This window comes from Meriones unguiculatus, chromosome 2, assembly GCF_030254825.1.
Source record: "Meriones unguiculatus strain TT.TT164.6M chromosome 2, Bangor_MerUng_6.1, whole genome shotgun sequence".
NCBI lineage: Eukaryota > Metazoa > Chordata > Mammalia > Rodentia > Muridae > Meriones > Meriones unguiculatus.
Genome location: NC_083350.1, coordinates 44,623,205 through 44,643,886, shown reverse-complemented (window position 1 = coordinate 44,643,886; position 20,682 = coordinate 44,623,205). Strand labels below are relative to the sequence as shown.

Here is a 20,682-nt window from a genome sequence, read left to right as displayed (position 1 = left end):
AGCATTGAACAATCTTCCTTATGATCCCATTCGTCATCAGGCTAACACTCACATTCTAGCTGGCCGTGCAGCGATTCCCACCACACTCCAGCCTTGTCCCCAGGACTCCACCTCTGACCTGAGGTGACATCCTGAATCCTTGCTGACAACTCACCACTGCTCTATCTGCTTAGACAAGCTTGTTTTCTGAGGGGAAAACGAGTCTTATTTTCCTCTCTAAGTTCTTGTCATTCTTTCCGAGCCAACTTCGTGTTCTGGTACCTACATCTAAAATTGAAAACTTTCTTTTCCAGGCCATTCCTAAGGCAGTATGAAGGGTTAGCAAATACCAACTGTAAAAACCGAGGATATTATAGCATTGGGGCAAACACATGAGCATAAGAGAACATCTCTTCCTGACGTTGGATGGCATGCCCCAAATCAAAGTTTAGTTTTAAACATGCATCTGTCCTTGTGTGTTAAAAAAGAGAGACCTGTTATCCCTATCTACCTTCTAAGCTACTAAGAATAGTTGCTGTGGCGCCTCCTAGCACGCTCTGATCCTTCCCAAAAGACTGGAGCAACACCACTGCAGAGCTGTACGTCTTTTTTTCTCTTGCCAAAGTCCGTAAAGCAGGGTTTGTTTGTTTGTTTGTTTTTGGTAGTTCTGACTCTGCAGTTTGAAGGTTGAGTTCAGGTCCTAGCACTAAGACCCCAGGTGAATAATTTAACTTCATCATGGGTATTTAACTTCTACTCTATCATTTCTTCTGTAAATACGAGAAAAATCATAGTCATGTGGCTGTTTAGCACTTTCAGCTAAAAACGTGGAACACAGCAAGGCCTGACTGACTGAACAAATAAACAAACAAACAAATTTCTTCCTTCCCTCCTTCTTTTCCTCCACTCCCTTCTTCCTTCCTTTCCCCTTCCTTTTTTTTTTTTTGAGAAAAAAAAAAGGCCTATGAGTGACCTTTATGACATTCTAGAAAGAACATGGATCCAGTCACGTTTGAGCAGTAATCCATACTAGCTGTGTGACAGTGATAAAGTTCGTTAATCTGTCTGGCTCTCAAACTCTTCTCATATAAAACATCTGTCCTAGGGTGCTGTTACAAGGATTCATTGAAATAGTGTCTGAAATTCTTACTGAGTTGTATATGTTATGTTTTGTACTTGTTAATTCACAAAAGAAAGTGGGTAATCATCGATTATGAAGAATAAAATAATTATTGTTTTTTAAAGAAGGGACTTTTAAAAAAGTGGATCATCAAAATCCAATATGGACTAACCTAGAAAATGTAAGTTTTCTAAAAAAAAAAAAAAAAAAAAAAAAAAAAAAAAACCCTGTACATTCAAATATCTTTAAAGGAAAAAAAAAAGCATTAATCTGTGCTGGTTCTTATGTGTTTAGATCTGAAGTTTGTTTGAAAAAAACAAAGTTCAAACACCACAGAGGACAAAAGGGCACAGAGAAAGCTGTGCTGCTCACATTTTAATGGCCGCAGTGCTTTTGCGATGCAGCCTGTGCAGGTTAATTCTGGGCTCGCCTGCAGGTCCACACTCACCTTGGCTTCCCTTTCAGCATCTATGGTGCCTCCTGTCTGTTCCTGCAAGAGGGCGTATGCTCTCTGGAGGGCTTGGTACTCTTTTGTTAATTGTCGAAACCGTAGCTCAGATTCTTCAGCAGCTAGACTCTTGGGGTTAGAAATACAAAAAGTCCAAACGTAACTATGTTATGTCTGCATCGGGTGTTCTGTGTGAAAAATGACATTTGCCCACCTTTGTAAGGCGTTTGTGATTTATTTGATTTTGTTTTTAGTTCTGAATTATGGGTAAGAATGTAAATATAGAATATGTTCAAAAAATAAGTAAGACCTTGTTTTAATGAAAGAAACAGTTCTTTATTTTTACATTAATGACTACTTTCCATTTGGCCTCGAATAATACCCAATTTTGGATTCAAATAAGAGGACATAGCCAACTTTTGGATCTAATTTTAGGCAAGGTACTTAAAGCTTGACTCTCATTTCTTTCCATGTACTCAGAATCACAAATAAATTATTAGTTTATGATTATAAGCCATCCCTAATAAATCTTAAGGTCTCTTCTCTGCTTTAGAACTTAGATTTGGGTCTAATTAATCATCACCAGAGAATTTGGTCTTAATGTAGGATGAGGGCTGGGGATAAAGTTTAGTCAATAAAGTGCTTACCTGGCAAGCATAAAGCCCTGAATAATCCCCCAGCATTGTGTGTGTGTGTGTGTGTGTGTGTGTGTGTGTGTGTGTGTGTGTGTAGGGGTTGTGGTCATCTTTAATCTCAGAACTTGGGAAGTAGAGGCAGGAGGATCAGAAGTTGATGTACATCTTCAGCTGTTTAAGGAGCAGTGACAGCTAGCATTACATGGACCCCTGAGGGGCTTCCTTCCCCTGACCCTGACTTATTAGTAGTGTTCATTGTTGCTGAACCCTTAGGATCATTCTGATGAAAGTGGACTTTCAGAGTGTGGACTTCACATAACGCTGCCTCAGACAGAATCTAAAAGCCTCCTGGGCTGGTTCACCCTTTCACGCCTTCCACAGATGAAGATTTTTGGAAAGTCACTTTTATTTTGAGACAAATAACGCAATTATAGAGCCAAGGTTTGAGAAGTCTCTAGAGTGATCACATGGCACCGGTGATGCTTGCTTTCAAGAGTGATCAAGGGCGAGTGTGATCTCAGTGTTGGTCGCTGTCACAGGATCACTTTGCAATTTTCCTCCCCATTAGAGGGGTGATTTGGTAACGACATCATGCAGGACTAGAGGAAGAAAGAACTTACTTCATCCAAGTCATCATCCGGGGTAGCAGGTGTCCTGTCTGTTCGGAAGGAGGTCATGGACGATGTTTCTGAATCCATGGAGTCTTCATCATAGCCAATGAATGGGTCCAAAACAGGCCTCTAAGTGGAGAGAAAGTTTACACTGACCATATGACTAAAATCCATGAAAGAGACCATAGTCTCCATTCACTAGCACAGATCCAGATGAGCATCGAAGTCATGTGCCCTTTGCTGCTTCTTTGGTGAGATACAGACACTAGGCAGGAACACAATACCTATCCGTCCCTTCCCCACGTTGCTTCACTTCTGACGTAGACACGGGGGATGTATCAATATATGGCTGACTCCCCGAAAGCCATCGTAAGGTGTTCACCTAACATTCTATGTCATGATGAAGTAATGCATTTTACTTTTTTTTAGCATTTAAAATCTGCTCAAGGGGCTTTGAAAATGGAGGCCTCCACATGAAGGAGATCCTGGGGTCTCAACTCTGGTTACCCAACCCCACATCCAAACCAAGTGGTATACGTGTTAAAAAGCAAGCCCAGAAATCAAAACCGTGAGGCTTTTGTGCATTGTGAAAGGCTATAAAATAATGTCGGACTGAGAATGTTGTTACCAATAGTATTTCCCAAGTAATAGTACTGCAAATGCAATTGGTCATAGGACAGATATCAGAAACTAATATGATTCAATGTAAGAGATGATCATGCATATCTCTTACTCGTTCTTAGAGTGTGACCCACCCATTTGTCAGAAAAACCTTTTAACATTAAACCCAAGAGATTTTTCTTTAGACAACACCTGCTCATGCTTTCCTGCAGTTCAAGAGCGTCTGGCTTATCACAGCTTTGCAGGAAGGTTCCTTGGCATGCCTCCCTTTCCTGGCTCTTTGTCACAAGTGTCTGGTAACAGTTTCCTCCTTACCTTGATTGGCTTTGAGCTTCTCCTGTGCTTTCTCCTGCGGATGAACTTTTCTCGATCCTAGAAAACAGTTAGGACTTCTCAGACCCAAAAGTTGCTGCACGTCTCCCAATCATTTTGTTGTTGCTTTCTTCTGCCCACAGAGGCCAGAAGAAGGCACTGGATTCAGGAGAGCCTCAGTTGGAGGGGTGAGGGTGGGGGTCAGGGAACCGAGGTCAAGGGCTGAGTGATCTCTGTAGCCCCTTGTTTTGTTTTTCAAAGAAACAATTGTTCTCCCCTGAAGGATTCTGTATTTTTTACCTGAAGTATGATTTTATTTCATAAAATTTGGTAAGTTTTCAATATGTTATGCCAATTTATTCAGAATATGTCTATTATTCTTTTCCTGCCATTTAATTAAGAAGTCTGCTGTGTGCTTTCATTTTACATTTAAAAAACAAATAACACTGAAAACAGAGTCCCACAAGGAGTAATTGCTATGTTTTCCAATGCCCCCAATTAGTTTGCATTTATGGTGAGAAAACATTATTTCTAATTAAAACGCACATTTATTTTTTACGTTTTGTCACTCTCTAGCATAGACAGGTGTCTCTTGACTATTTTAGGAACCCTGTTTGGAGGCTGCAGCTTCTAGAGAGAGACAGAAGGCCGAGCACTCCAGGATGGAGTCACCTGGCTTTGTTTCTGGTTTACTTTGGGAGAGACGGTTTGGTTTTCCGAGAAACCTGCTAAGCCAACAGTGACCAACTTTGTGACTCCTATGCTGTGAGCGTAGATACCGGGACAACCTGGGATTCAGTTGTTAAGTTCTCCACATTTTTACTGCAAATCTCAACTATATGGAACTCCCCGTCAATGAGAAATGTACAGCTTAATTTGAGGTTGTTCAAAGCCAGGTATGTCCCTAGACCACAGACTACATGAGGTTTAGGAGTCAGCAAGGCAGGAACAAGTGACCCAGGCTTCATACTCAAAACATTGACATTTGGACTTTATTTTTTGCTATTATATATATATATATATATATATATATATATATATATATATCATATCTGTATATATGCATACAGATATAAATATATACAGATATATACATACATATATGTGATTTTGTTCATACATCCTCATTATGTCTGAAACTTAAAATTTACACATCATATGCTGATTACTCTCTTAATCAAGGGGGTGCACATTATAACATACATGAACAATGGACAATTTTTAAAGTATGAGTAACAATTAATTACATACAGAGGTAGAATCTCTTGCTCCTAATGCCTGTGAATCATCTTGTTCACCTACTCTGGAGACTATTGCCTAAGAACCATGATTAGTTCAAGTCTACAGGCTTTGGCTTATTCTCGAAAGAGGAGAAAGCAAAGATGCCATTCTCAGAATAAAGGCAAGAAGGGGAAGAAGAAAGCCTGAAGGCTCAAGAGGTCTTATTCCATAACACTGCTAGCAGGAACCTTAACCAGATGCAAACAGGGTAGCAGTAATCACCTAACCACATCAATCAAATCAGAAAGTGTAGACTGAAGTTCCTGTTTTATTCCATAACTATGATGATGCTCTTTACTCACAAAGCCTTTCACAGAGTGCATATATGTGTGTTTTTCGAATTGCAGAGCTTCAGAAACCTGACAGTGGAAGACAACCTGCTCTCTATACTTCCATAACAGTGAATCTGAAAATTCCTTTAATATGGCTTATACATATGCTTCCAAAATAGCTAGAAAATGGTTATAATTGGAAGATATGAAGCAGCTTCATCATATAAAACATGTTGGGATAGAATTTCTTGTACATAATTACATACTGAGCATATGTATGGGCATTTGGAGTTAATCCAAGATTATTAAGCGCTTTCTTATGTGTTGGCTGTTGGCTATTCACCCTTGAGAACAGCTCTGGGTTCACAGATGGCTTCACCTACCCTTGTGAGCTCATCAATGATGTTCTGTTGCTCAATGACCTGCAATTTTAGAAACTCCGTCTCTTGTTCTTCATTTGCTTGGTCAAGGTCGTTCAGAGACTTCAGTTTCTTTAATGGTGGGTGAGATGTTATTTTTTCTCTCTAAATTGGAAAAGAAGAAATTATGAACAGAAACTTTGAAAAAAAATCGCAAACTTCAGTCATTGATATATTTGTAGAAATTGGGCTCCAGTTATTTTTAATATTGTCCCACTGGGTGACATACACCAACCCAAACCCTCAAGTACATCTTATCTGCTTTAATACATTGGCGTCCTTGGCAATGTTCTGGAAATTTCTATAGCTATCTTACCTTGGAAGTGTTTTCAGGAATATACTATCATATCATTCATTTAATACAAGCTATGATATTGACTTCCCAACTATTAAATTAGAAGGCAGGCATGACCTCACTCCATATTTTTGTGGCTAGGGAGCCACACGGGAAGCTTTGCTTCTCCATATCCAAGTGTACAAAGAGTGAGTGCATTCTTGGAAGAGCTCGTTCAGTTCTGCATGGTTAGAAACCTCATATAATTTGGAGGCAGGACCTTCCCTTGCTTTCTTCTTTAAAGTTTTCTTGCTTACTCAAGAGAAAAATCGAAGCAGCATATAAGAGACAACTTCAGAAAGAACCCGCTAAGTCAGGAGTAACAGTAAGAAGGAAGCAGGAAATTTTGCAGAGTCTGTGATACACACCATTTCTGAATTTTCCTTGGTTACGGCTTTTAGTTTCTCTTCCATGCGTTGCAAAGACACCATCAATTCATCATTTCTCTTGGCGAGGCACTTGTTCCTTTCCAGGAGAGGTTTGCATTGCTTTTCCGTTTCCCGGACGCGTTTTAGCTGGGTATAAATGAATGAAAATTTGTTTCTGGAATTTTGAAGGAAGTAGGGCAGGAGGGGGTCAAAGGTGAAAGAGGAAAAGTACCCCTGCAGTCACCTTGTGTGTCACAGGCTTGACTATTACATTTCTGTCCTTCATTTGATGGATCAATCTTTTCTAGTTTCTTCTCATGAGCATTTTTTCTTTCTTCCCTCCCTTCCACCTTCCTTTCTTCCTTTCTTCTTAATAAGATAGTAGACTCAGAACTCCTATGTAGACCTAACTAGCATGGAACTAACAGAAATCCACTTCTGCCTTGGCTATGCTTTGATTTAAGGCCACGATGCTTGCCTCTAATGGCTTGTCATCATATTCCTGCATCCTGTCCTGTCTGTTACCTTGTTAGAGATGCCACAGATGCTGCTGCTGGCATTGGCCAGAAGAAGCAAAAGTTCTCTTCTTCCCTTTGACTTTCCTCTCCTTGCTCACCCATGCATATCCAAAGCCACTCCCTGGACCAGGACTGACCTCTCATTGGCTCAGGGGCACACAGCTGTGCATTTGAGCCATATGTTTAGCACAACCTGGTTTCAAGTGTGTCCCTCTCCAAGTGCACTACCTCCACAAAGGTCTTGCTGAAATATCCTCACTGTCAGTAAGGCAGCTTATGCTTTTCTGTTGTTGTTATTTTGGGAACCCTTCTATAGGTCATAAGACGCTTAGCACCATCCCTGCCCTCTATGCATTAATAACTCTTAACACCTTGCCATCTGCAATGACTACATAGGTTGCCCAAATTGCCATTAGTCTAGAAGCACTGGACTAAATGTACGAATGTTGCCTTGTAATCATCAGTAGCCCTTCCTTCCATTTTCAAAGCTCTTCTGATGGTTGACGTATTATAGGCCAATCTATGTAGATAGATTGGACTTCCATGTTGAATTTCTAATGATTACCTCATTCTTTTTATAATCACAAGACAAAAAATGGTATCAGAAGATTTCAAAAATAGTTGCTCCTCTTATGGAAATCTACTATTTGGGAAGATACTGAGGAAGGGGAAAGTTACCTATGCAAACTAAAACCAAAACCAAGACCAAGACCACGACCACAACCCAAACCAAAAACCTCCATTTGTGGTTCTCAGCGATTCCCCAGTTCCAATCTAATCTCCATTTGAAAACTCCAGTTTTCCAATGAAGACAAACACATTGGCTTCATTTTTTACAAATAATTTGGCAGAACACTTAGCTCAGAAATTGAGCTACACACTTTCTAAAAAAAGATTATGGTATTATTTTTTAAGTGGAACAAAATAACAATGGATTAATAAAACTCACAACTTGAAGTGACTAAAAGTCAGATCAGAGAATAACAACAGCCCAAAATTAAAGGAAAGGCTAAAATCACTTTTACATAAACAATTCCACTAAAGTGTAATACAATGTGACAAAATGTCTAATTTCAAAACATTCTAATGTTAATAGGAAAGCAAAGCAGAGTAGAAAAAGAACAAAATGCTGAGGGTAAATTCTAAAGGAAGTCCAGCTGACAGCTTCGCTACCTCATTAGGAAAGATAAAAATTAAAACAAAAGTCAGAACAAAAAGAGAACACCTCCCGGATGCTGAAATGACTGAAGTGAACAGTTATCTCTGTCTGTTGACCCTTAGGTCTTCATGCATGGGACACTGAGAACCTAAAGTGTAACTTAGGAACCAGCTGAAGGTACATTGGAGGATCCAAACCTCTACACCCAGAGGCAACAGGCACTTTTCTTCATCACTGATAAATAGTAGCCCTAGTCTTTAACAGCCTGATGTGCTTAGAAGCTCTATAAATACCCCATAAGAATGGCTGTATATACTGAAATATGTAAACTGGATGCTACAGAGCAACAAAAGGAAAAAAAATTCACACGTAGCTCACTCAGAGACTGTCACAGGAAACATTGACTGAGCCAAAGCAGCCAGGCACACAGGCATAATATGCAACTATGTTTTAAAATTAATTAGACATGGGTGATAGACACTTATGTTTAAGATGCCATTGTTAGCTGGTATTGGATGGGAGGGAGTGGACTTGGTCATTTTACACTTGGTCATTTGGAAGGTAATTATGTGGGGCAGACACTTTGTGAGTATTTATCGTGTTCTACATTATTACTTGCTCATTTTCCCCCTCATGATCAACTATACAACATAATGCATACTTTCATAGCACGACGCCTAACAGAACACACAATAAAAACAGTACAACTTACCAGCTCATTTCGCTCATCTCCCAGTAAGGTGTTCCTGTCTTCTAGCTTCCTTATGGTGGCATTCAATTCAGCTATTCTCTTTTGATTTCTTCGCAAATCCTACATGTGAGAACTAAAATGAGGATCTCTTCAATAGTACTTTTCAAAGCCTGGAATACCATTCACGCAAGTAACAGGCTCCTTTCTCTCAACTTGGCCCATGAAGATGAATGTTCTTGGACTAGGAGACTGGTTAGACCCTTTCTAACTCCCAGCATTTACTGCTGGGATAAAGACCAAGCCTGGTTAAAACCACAAATGAATTCCACATGGCAGACAGGCCTTGAAGCCCGGGTTTGAGGCATGGAGAAAGTGACAGAAGGTTGAAACAGTTTATCAGAGCTGTTATCATTTGACCAAGGTGAGGTGTGAACTTCAGGGAATATCTTCATGTCTCAAATGTCCATTACTTCCTGTGACACAGACAACTGCCTGCTATCACACTTAGCTACAGAGGGGTCAAATTAGAAACTGGACATGGAGCTCTGTGAATTTCTGTCTACTTCTGGAGAAAAAGGTCACGAAACATGTAAGTGAGGACATGTGCAAAAGGCAGAATATTCAAAATAAGCTAGAATAAAATATTTTTTCCAGTTATAACCAATTGTTAGGAATCACACAGCAGTAACTGCTTAATTCTGGTGCCATGTGATTCCGTGCTTGTGATTCTGGTGTTGTTTATTTTGATAGCTCTCCACTGTTGGTGGAGCAGGTTCACACGTATTGCATCCCTGGAATCATCAAGTCCTACAGGATTCTGCAGAACAGGCCAAAAATGGGGGGTGTGTGTGTCCCATGTCAGGCTAGGTCTTATGGTAGATAGCAGTCATCATGAAGGCTAATTAGGTACCGAGTACAATGTTCCACTTTCTCTAAATTGAGTCTTCCAACACTCAGAGCAGCCTTGCAGAAACCACTATGGCCTTCAGCTTACATCCAAGGACACTGAACAAGGAATTGCTCTGCATAAGACAGCTCAGCTAATGAATTTGGACAGATATAAATCTAAAGTCCATTTCTGTGTGTGTGTGGGGTAATCATGCTATATCACATATAGGTATTAATCAAAGAACTAGAATTTCTGTGTGACATTCTAGATCAGTATATACTTCCCACCACCTGTTAACATGTATGTGTGTGTGCACGCGCATGCATGCACCCTGAAACCAAATTCATGAGTTACTCATTACTTTGTTCTCTGTACTACTCTGGAACTAATTTTTTTTTCATGTTTTATTTTTTTTAAATTTTTTTTTTAATTTTTTTTTATCAGTTACATTTTATTAACTCTGTATCCCAGCCGTGTCCCGATCCCTCATTCCCTCCCAGTCCCTCCCTCCCTCATCTCCACCGTGCCCCTTTCCAAGTCCACTGATGGGGGGGACCTACTCCCCATTCATCTGATCCTGTTTTATCAGGTATCTTCAGGACTGGCTGCAAAGCCCTCCTCTGTGGCCTAACAGGACTGCTCCTCCCTTCGGGGGTGGGGAGACCAAAGAGCCAGTCATTGAGTTCCTGTTAGAAATAGTCCCTGTTCTCCTCACTTTGGGAAACCAATTGGTTACTAAGCTACCACAGGCTACATCTGAGTGGAGGTTCTAGGTTATGTCCATACATGGTCCTTGGTTGAATGTCAGTATTTTTTGCAGCCAAATCATTTGATAGCCCACTACATGTCTCTCACCCATCTGAAAATAATCTTTCATATAAAATCATGACAGTCTAGTAGAGTAAGTGGCAAGTTCATTCAGTTGGAAGTTTTCGTGCTATGGCTCTGGATGGTTGTCTTTCTTCCTGGTATACATCCACCCTCTGAAGATGATAAGTGCCTTTGACAATTTCTAATCCAGTTGTTCACACATGGGGATAGCACCAATCTTGACAACAGGCAAACATTTTCATTTAACTTATGATTCCTGTAACAGATTCAAGCTTAGATAGATATCAGCAGGCAAGAGAAGTTCCATGAAAGGTTCAGAGACACCTGCAGTTCTCACGTGGTCTGCCCACTTTGTTGTCTGAGAGTCTAGAAAAGCCTGTTCCCAAGATACTCGTCGGTTTTATAGTACGAGGTAGAATTGATTACTTTGTACTTATAAATAGGAAAAGCATTCACGTGAAAAGCAGAGCTTGAGAGCTAAATGGAAGATGACTCCCAGGTTATGACTTGAGACTTACCGGGCTGCCGCAGTGCTCAGAGCCGTCGCCTGCCCTTCCTGGAATCTCTCTCTTCGGACTGCTCATGTTACACTCTGCCTCCTTGACAAGGAAGAGCTGCTCATCCAGAGCCTCCTTCTGCAGCTGGAGTTTCTGTACATAGCCTGTCTGCGTCTCCAGCTCCTTTTCCAGGGAAAAGATGATCCTGTCCTTGGCTTTGATCTCATCCATCTGAATTAAACAAGAGCCAGGACACCTGGTTTAACTATGCTGTAAATGAATCTCATTTCTCTATGGGAAGTCCACCTCTTTCTTGTCCATGCAGAAGAAGATCCTCGGGAATCTGATTAGTGCACCGAACTCACAAACAACATGGAACAACACTGAGTAATAAAGGTCTCTATACATCTCTCTCTCTCTCTCTCTCTCTCTCTCTCTCTCTCTCTCTCTCTCTCCTTTTGCCTCTCCTCCCTCTCTCCTTTTCTCTCTGATATATCCTGTTTGGATGTTATTCTTACATACAGTGTTTGAAATGGTCTGGGTTGATTAGGAAAAGCCAGATTTAAAATGGATCATTAGCTTCAAGAGAGATAGATCCAGAATGTTCTACTATGATGTTTCTCAGGACAAATAAATTATTGCTGTCTTTTTCAGGGAACAAGCATTGGATCTTGATTCTAGTAGCGATTGATATCATCAGCTAGTCATTTCCTACTGAAGGAACTATAGGCTTCCCAGTAGCGGTCAACTGAATTTCTAGGAAGTGTCAATTCTGGTGGTGTCTGGAGGGCATCCTTCCAACATTCCTGTTGTGTGATCTTTCTTTTCCCACCCACACTTCAAAGCAGCCAGCTTTAGCAATCATTCCACCATTCTTGTCAGAAAACCATCTTGAGGGCTAGAATACAAATTACAAAAGCCTGCTGCTTTTAGTCAAAATGTTTCCTTGTGTATCTGTAGAATACAGTTACTGATTAGGGCACTCCCTTGTGCTAAGCTTGGGTGTGGCCTCAAATATATTAACATTTGATTTAAGGCACACGCATCAGGTACCAGTGGATCAGAGCTCCATTAGACTAGAACCAGTTTGTTGTCCCTAGATGAGGGACACCCCAATAAATGAAATGGATGTCTGAAACAATTTTTGAAAAGATTATAGACAGTGAGATGAAGCTTTGTGTCCCATTTCATCATATTCTTGTAATTTCTTTCTTTTGTGTGTGTGTGTGTGTGAATTCTTAAAATGGAAATAAAAAAAGACATTTACCAAAGATGGCATTCTTCTTTCTCCTTTCCTGTATTTTTAATGACTCACTGTGTTTCCTTGCTGTTCTTTTTAGATGGGGAGGAGAGCAGAGAAGCCTCTGCTTGCACAGCCACTCGTTTTCCTACACACCAATGCCCAGCTGCTGACTCTAGATTACATGACTAAATTTTAGGTCAATATTGGGAGACCAGCGGACTAAAGTCTGCACTGCCCTGTAATATCACATGATAACTGCTGAGGATTGAGGCAGTGTGCTGCTGATTTGGGAGAGAATATCAGCTACATTTTCTTACTCCTTGAAGAAGGCTGAGTCCAGTATTAAGCTGAGTACACTTTCGTTTGTTTGAGCTGATACATGCAGTTATTTACAGTTCAATACGGCTTATAACCTTTGTGTCCCTGGCTGCCTTCTCTACTAAGGAGATGCTAGAGCAGCTCCTTAGCACCCTTGGGAGCCACCCTCAGCATCTCTAGTTATTATAAATGAAATCTGATCCTTTACAGTATTTGAAGCACAATAGTTATTCAAGTCATCTCACTTCCTAATAATGTCCTGCTCAGTAGGCTCCATGACCACCAGGTACCAGATGATTACTAAGAACCTGAAAGCTTAAGCATTTCATCACTGACACCTGCCTTATGTGTGATGGAATCTTGATGCTTTAACTTTGTCTTCTGAGCCCAGAGCAAGCCCATCTGTTAGGCACTGTTGTTTACTGGCTCCAAGATTGTCCACATCCCTCCACCCCCCAGGACCTTCCAAAGTGCTTCCCTGTGGTATAGCTAGCAATACAGGGGGCTCTATTATGAATCTGAGTCTCAGCATCCTGCAAAATTAACCAGTGCTCCCAGTCAGAGATGAGAAGGAATATATTGCAGAAATCTTTGGTAACATTTTCTAGAAAGAACAAATCTCATTTATTTCCCTCCAGGTCTAAAATTCATATGAGGGTGAGGGAAGAGATAGGAAAGGAAAATTGAGAAAGCAAAGACAGAGACACGTATATTAATGAAACACTTCTCTACATGAATCTGTTTGCACCCAATTTTTGAGCACCTTTTCGGATGGTTTAGATTTCATATGGTTTATAAGGATCTCATGTCTACTTCAGCAGTGTTCTTGGAGATTATGATTAATTTGTACATTTCATGCTGAAAGGCAAGAAACAACATTCAATCCAAGGTTTTCTTTGAACTCACCTACCCGATTGCTCCATAGTTCAAAGTCTTGAGTCCTTCTTCATCAGCCATGGTCATTTCGGAAACCAAAGGCAGGGGCAGAGAGCACTATTTCTGCACTGCGTTTGGCCTTGATTGTCAAACAGTGCAGCAGAATGAACTGCAGGTAAGTCATTCAGAAAGCGTGGCAGAGGCAGAATTTTACAGTCACACCACACCACATTACTAGGAAAATGACACTGGCTTAACTTGTAAAAATGTTTTAGCTTAAAGTGGGAATCCTAGAGACATCATTCAAAGCTCAAAAATGGAAATCCTAGGAAATGGTTTCTGAGGATTTGGCACAAACAAGAGGGACAGGATGGTTTTCCCTGAATGATACTCTGCTTAGAGAAACATACAGTAAGTGTGTTCTAAGTCAGTGGCTCTCAAACTTCCTAATCCTGCAACCCTTCAATACAATTCCTCATGCTGTGATCATCTCCAGCCATAAAATTATTTTTGTTGCTACTTCACAATTATAATTTTGCTACTGTTATGAATTGTAATATAAATATTTTGGGAGATAAAAAGGTTTGCAGCCCACAGATTGAGAACCACTGACATAAAAGGTTTAACTTTTACATGTAGATGAATATAAATTTTCATTCTTTTAGATTATGAATAAGGTTAATCTAGGTCACTACAATTTTTAAGCCATGCTTTAATTTAATTATTTATTTTAGCATCGTGAGATATTTGCATGGCTTTTGGCTTTGCGTGCTAAAAGGAAAAAAACAAAACAAAACAAAACAAAACAACCCAATTCTGTGTGGATTGAACTACAGAAAAGTTTAAACAGCAAGAAGCTGCCCCTGAATAACATCCAATTAGAAAACAGAATGGCTCATAACAAATATTCCTTGCTTATTTGGGGGTAGGAAGGAACCCATTTTTTAAAAACGACCGGGGATTTTATAGCTCCATGTTTGTGCTGATGAATCACTCAGATGTTTTCAACAGTGGCCATTGTCAGACAAATTGTAGAAAAATCTCTTTGTCCTGTAAAACACCCCAATGGAACTTTGCGACCGGAAAGCCCACAGAAACAAGCTTTTGTTAGGAGGGTTTGTGAGTTACCGTCTTTTCACGGACTACCCAAGAACACTGGTCGCTGCATGAATACGTGCACGCCCGGAAGGACGCACTTACTATGAAATATACTATGAAAACGAGGATTCCAATATCTCTTACAGTTTACAGTTACAGCTTCCTCGAAAGTGCCTCACAATGTACCTTGCGTTTTGGACAGCCCAGCCGGCCGAACAAAGCGCGGGTGTTTTTTGTTTTTTGTTATCATTCCTGATAAGAGCACACCTGACACAGCTAACGGCACAGAGCTCCGGCAGGGATCCGTTTCTGCCCCGCTCGCATTAGTACTAACCAGCCTCCGGATATCCCGTTCCGACTCCCACTTGATCTTCGAGATGGCTTCCTGGTGGGACTGATGCTCACTCCTAAGGTCCCCAGCCTTGATTTTATCCGCTTGGATCATATTGCTCAGCGCTTCGTCCACCTGCTTCTTGGCAGTTTTCAGGTCCGTGATTTCCTGCAAAAGCTTCAGGCGCTCTGCATCGAACTGTTTCCGGGCCTCCTCCCGGGCCTCAATGGTGAGTGCTGTCCTTACTTTGTCACTGCTGCCGTCCCGGAGAGCACACAGGGCAGACTTGAGTCTCTGGATCTCCCCGTCCCGCACCTTCACTGTCCTTGACATTTCCTGCTCGTGCTGCTTGATGAGGTTCTCCCTCACGGCCTGCAGCTCCTTCATCTTCTCCTCGTGGAGCTTGGCTTTGAGCTCTGTCACCAGGACGGTGTGTTTGCGCTGCTCCAGCTCACGAATCCTCTTTGCTTCTTGAGTCTTCTCTCTTTCAAGCTTTGATACCTAAAGGCAGAGAGGTGAAAGGATGAAAAAGCATAAGCCTCAAAGAAAATGCCTGCTCCGAGGCAGGATCTTGCAGCTTAGGCTGCTAGGGCCTCTTAATACCGTATTTATTAAAAAGAAAAAAAAAAGTCCAAGCTACTATTTGCTCAGAGGGAAAGGAAGCTGAGACTATGGTGTGTAAAAGGAGGGAGCATCTGCGATGTTTATCTTAGCTGTTCAGACAAATGCTGGATGTTCTGGGGCCTTCTCGGTCAGTATGTGGTCCGCAGATTAGCAATTACAGACACACCCAGAATCCTAGGTCCCACAGATTAGCAATTACAGACACACCCAGGATCCTAGGTCCCCACCAAACTTATAAATCATAATGTGCTTTTAACAACTCTCCAGGCAACAGCTATACCCAGTAAAACGGGGAAGCTTTGCTGAGGTGGTTCTCAGCAAATCGAGAAGCATCTGTCTACAATTACCAACTGACTAACCTGGGCTTCACCCAGACCTATAAATGTGGGCATCTCTGGCTAGCTCAAAGTGTGCTACTGCAGTACGAGGTGGTATAACACCCCCTCTTTCTCCTTTTGGAGGGAGAAGTGTCAGCGACTGTTGATAATGGAGAGGGGTAAACATTAAGATTGTTATAATAGCCATGATGACTTTATCGCTGTCTTGCTTTTTATAGCAACCACGTTCCGTTCCTCAACTTATATGCATCCATATGCATGCACACTAGCTAGCCAAACAGGTAACACCCCTGAAGCCTGTAGCCCGTGGGAGGGCTCTGGGCATGCTGTTTCTGCATGCTTCAGGAGGTCTCTTTGCGTCTTTCTCTCATCTCCTTGGCGTTGCTGCTGCTCAAGCCAAACAGTCCAAGTAATTTTGTAAGAATTTCTTCTAATCTTTCCACCTTCCAAAAATTATGCTGGAAGCACCCCCCGGAGTTTTGTTACATTTCCAGTGACAATAGTAGTTCTTCTTGTCGACCTGTGCTACTTAAATCCGACTAAGTAGATCTCCGATCCAACAGAATGATATGAAGTGGTAGCCGGCCACCTCAGTAGCTTGAACATGTCCCTCTGTGACCCTGCGCTGTTCCCTCTGCAGCTCAGTTCATTCTGTCATCTGGCTATGCCATCTCCCTGTTTCTTTGTCTCAGTGGATGGGGACAGACACACACACACACACACACACACACACACACACAGGCACACGAATGCACAGCAAGAGAGTTTGAGAAAGTGAAGACAATTTGGGATCCCTAGGAGCATTATCTATTTTAGCAACAAAGAGTCTCTGCCATTTCTCCAGTCGGAAAGTGCTAATAATAATATATATTTTCATTTTTTATTGAAAATAACTTCTTTTCATAAAATATAGTCTGATTGTGGTTTCCATTCTCCCCAAATTTGAGAGTTTTTCAACCTAAAAATATTTGAAGAATCAAAGTCCCTTTAAAAAACCTTGTAATTATAACACAGTGTCTGGAATTTTACTTACCTCAGTAACTTACCTATCTTCAGCTATAAGAGTATTTTCTAAGCGAAGTAGTGTTTAGTGGACATATATTTTTAAGGCACAGCAGCTAGTCTTACAGTGGTTATCCCATAAGGGTGCAGAACCTAAGAGGACTTGGTGAAACAGCAGTCATTGTTCTCAAATGACTGTCTTCTGATCTCTCCTCAGCTCACTGCCCAGCATGGTAGGTATTTGCCACACTGAATGCTTGCAATGTTGCATGCATGATATTAGCTCGGTGTGTAAAACACACTGTGATTCTGATGGTTTATCACAAGACAGAGTTTCTTGTAAGCCCTTTTTTAATAGCTATGTGTTGAAATAATACTTTGTATGAGTTAAGTTAAATAAGCTGCATAAGGAAATCAATTAAAGGTCACGTATCCAGCATGCATTTTTAGCTCACACTCCATTTCTTTGGCCAATGTCACAGTAGAGTTCTTTGGAGAACATGACTTCCTTCACACTGCTGTGGATGCTCTCTTGGTAAATCTGTCCTGGCACTACTGTTGTAGCTGCTCCAAAGCCATAGAGGCCCTTTTCCGCTGAGAATGGGATCCCCACACTTCAGCCTTAGCAGTCAGGCTCCTGGGCAGGCTGAAGGACTTCCTTCCTCCTTCCCCTGCTCCAGACACAAGAGAATACACTATTTTCTGCAGACGGTGTGTATCTGTACTTGCCTGCTTACAGTTTCTTTTCCCTAATGGCTCTCCCCTTGACTCTCTTTGGGATTCTCCCATTTCTCCTGGCCTAGCTACATAGCATCCTTTCCTGTCATGTGACCCTGATTGCCTGGGCATAAGCTCATGTCTACTGTTTTTGTCTTCTCGATGCGCTTTGTTGGTCCTTACTACATTTTCCTTTATTTAACAGTGTCTGTATGTTTTTTTCTCTCACCCCCACCTCCTCTGATCCTGCCCCAGATTAGAAACTCCTAAGAGACTACCATTGTATATCCACAGATTGCCTGCACAGCACAATAAGGAACACGAAGGCACAGGTGCAATTAAGGGCCATATGCCATTGTTTCCCGGCTAGCTCCATAAGCCGAGACATGAGTAATATGCCCCGTCATACAGTTAGAGAGCTCAGGCTCTGGGAGTCACCAGGGTAACTGGCATCCATGCATCCCTTGTAAGACACTACAGCAAAACACAAAATCCCTGGTTAGTAAGAATGTCCACCTCTGTTCTCATCTTTCCAGAGTAAACAGAAAATGTTATCTTCCAAGTACGGGATGAGAAAGCTACAGCCCACCGGCCAAACTGTCTCTGCCCTTGTGAATAAAGCTCTGTTGGAATACAGCCATGCCTATCCACATTGCTTAGGGCTGTTTTCATGTTACACTGATTGAGTGCTTTCAGAGACTGTCTGGCCACAAACCCTAAAATAGTAAGTGTCTTCCACTTTGTAAAAATGGAAAAGTTTTTCTGATTCCTGTCTAGGTAATGCATTTATTTTTAGAGGAAGGGCTTTTTTTTCTAGTTTAGAAACTCTGTTAATCTTCCATAGAAGACATTAGGAATGTACCCCTAGCTTGAGTGATGGGAACTTGGTTCTCCTCAGCCTCAGCAGTCAGTGTTTATAGTAGCATTTGGAAGAGTGTCATTGCAACATGGCTGCTGAGTCACAAGGTTCTAAGGAAAACAACACTTCCTAGGACAGTGACAAGCTGTAATGAGAGCGAACAGGTAAGGCACTGTGGCTTTGCATTTCTGCTTCACCATCTAAGACAGAGGTCCTCAACCTTCCTGATGCTGCGACCCTGGAATATAGCTCCTCATATTGTGCTGGCCCCATCCTTAACACTATTGTTTTTGCTACCTCATAACTTTTATACTCTAATGAATTTATACTGTTATGAATCATAATGTAAATATCTGTGTTTTAGATTACCCCTGTGAAAGGGTTGTTTGACCCCCAGAGAGGTCACAAACCCACAGGTTGAGAACCACTAATCTAAGAAAAACTGTTTAAAAAAATTCTCTCTAATAAGTTATTTCCTGGACTAAGTTAAAAGCGCCTGGGGAAATAACTTGAAATGTTAAACACTATGGTATATAAGACAATATTGTTATTAGTTACGACAGGAGACACTCCACTGTAAATGACTTATGTCAAAATCTCTCGAGGCACCTAACATATCCATATCATCTTCTTGTGAGCCTGTCTATGATTGTGGTGTTTCTCTCAGATTTTAAATAGTAGTCTTTCATGTGTGTCAGCGGGAAGAGGGATTAAAAGAAGAAAAATTAGACTGTAAAAATACAGCTGTGTGGAGAAACCCAAGGAGAAAGCTAACATCATAGACGCTGGTCCTGGTGTCACTTACTAAGGAGAATTCACAAAACAAAGAAATGTTGCACATTTGTTTCTGTTGCCATGGAAACAGCCATTATTGGCAGGATTTCTTGACCTGACTTGTGTTCCCTTTAAACTTGTCCAGGAAAGTGCTTCCTTTTGAGGGAGAGCCAAAGGATGCAGTCTGGGGGACTTGAGCGGCCATATACACAGTGCATCTCAACCTTCCTAAGGCTGCGACCCTTAAATATGGTTCCTCGTGTTGTGACCCCCCAACCACAAAAAGTTTTTGTCGCTACTTCATAACTGTAACTTTGCTACTGTTATGGATCATAATGCAAATATCTGATATTTCTGATGGTTGCAGGCCACCCCCGTGAAAGGGCCATTAAACCCCCAAAAGGGCATGACCTGCAGATTTATAACCACTGCAGCTGTGTGATGAAGTGTTTTTCCCAACTTACGTATACAGATTTAGGCATTAAGGCAGAAGATTTAAATATCCTAATATAAATCTTGAGATGATGACACAAAAGAGCTCGTGCTGAGTAGAAATGTAAATATGAACATGATGATATTTTGAAATGGAGAAAATAATTTTGAATAGTGAGAGTGTTTTGTGGAGATAATGTAAGCTCAGCCACAGGCTTGCTGGTGTTCACAGGTGTTTTACTGTAAGTTGACACCTTTCTAAATAGGTATAGTACATACTAGTACATTTGGCCTGCAAGTCAGCTCTAAGGCATCTGTAGGGTTTGTTTCCTCACTGTTTCAGGGGAGAAAGGAAAGAACAATCCCTACATAAGCACAACGTAAATTAGACCAGTGTGGCCAAGGGCTAAGTCTGGCCTAGAGCCCAGGCCTGATTGCTCTCAAACTTTCAGCAAACTCCTTTACCTCTGTTGGCCTTTCTTCCCTCCATTGGCATCCTGGTTGAGGATCTCACTCTCATCTGTTGGTGGTGAAGATGACTCAATGTATCAAAAGTGAGTGACTAAGCAACAGTAGATACTATCATGTTCAGTTTGAAAATATCGTTGCATATGGCACTGTATTATACAGTGTTATATCAAGCCACCACCAACAAAGATGCAAATACCCATAACGTGTGACTAACACGGCTATACTACATTAATAGTGTGCTAACTATTTCCAAACAGAAAGAAATGTTCTTGGGATGTGTTGAGTTCCCTGGTGTTGGTGACATAGAAATCGGTGAGGGGATGGGAAGGGAAGCACAAAGAATATTGAACCAGGCTATGAATATGGACTTTTAAATCCTCTCTGCTCTCGAGGTTCTATGGGAGGAAAAGATCACTATGAAAAACTAATCCTGGTGTTAAAGGCTCCACTGGGACACAAGGAAGAGGAGTCATGACCGGTTGATTGTAGACCTCACACTGTGTTTTCTGTTAGAAATTCTAGTCTGGCTCTTAGAAATGCCCGTATAAATTCTGCCAAGATAAATATGGAAGTGAATGGAGGTTTAATGCACTCTTAAGCCGAGAATTAAAAAT

At 41.2% G+C, this 20,682-nt stretch overlaps 1 protein-coding gene across 3 annotated transcripts in view; it reads right to left on the bottom strand.

The window, feature by feature from the left end:
* Positions 1–20,682, bottom strand: part of Jakmip2 (janus kinase and microtubule interacting protein 2) — a 152,396-nt gene that overhangs the window by 27,085 nt on the left and 104,629 nt on the right. For all 3 annotated transcript variants that reach the window (XM_060377317.1, XM_060377319.1, XM_060377318.1), the window contains exons 3-10: positions 14,855–15,352; positions 11,007–11,216; positions 8,790–8,888; positions 6,401–6,547; positions 5,663–5,803; positions 3,730–3,786; positions 2,803–2,922; positions 1,548–1,676 (exon numbers count right to left, since the gene is read on the bottom strand). In XM_060377317.1, the coding sequence (XP_060233300.1) occupies positions 1,548–1,676; positions 2,803–2,922; positions 3,730–3,786; positions 5,663–5,803; positions 6,401–6,547; positions 8,790–8,888; positions 11,007–11,216; positions 14,855–15,352 (1,401 nt within the window). The remainder of the gene's footprint in view (positions 1–1,547; positions 1,677–2,802; positions 2,923–3,729; positions 3,787–5,662; positions 5,804–6,400; positions 6,548–8,789; positions 8,889–11,006; positions 11,217–14,854; positions 15,353–20,682) is intronic.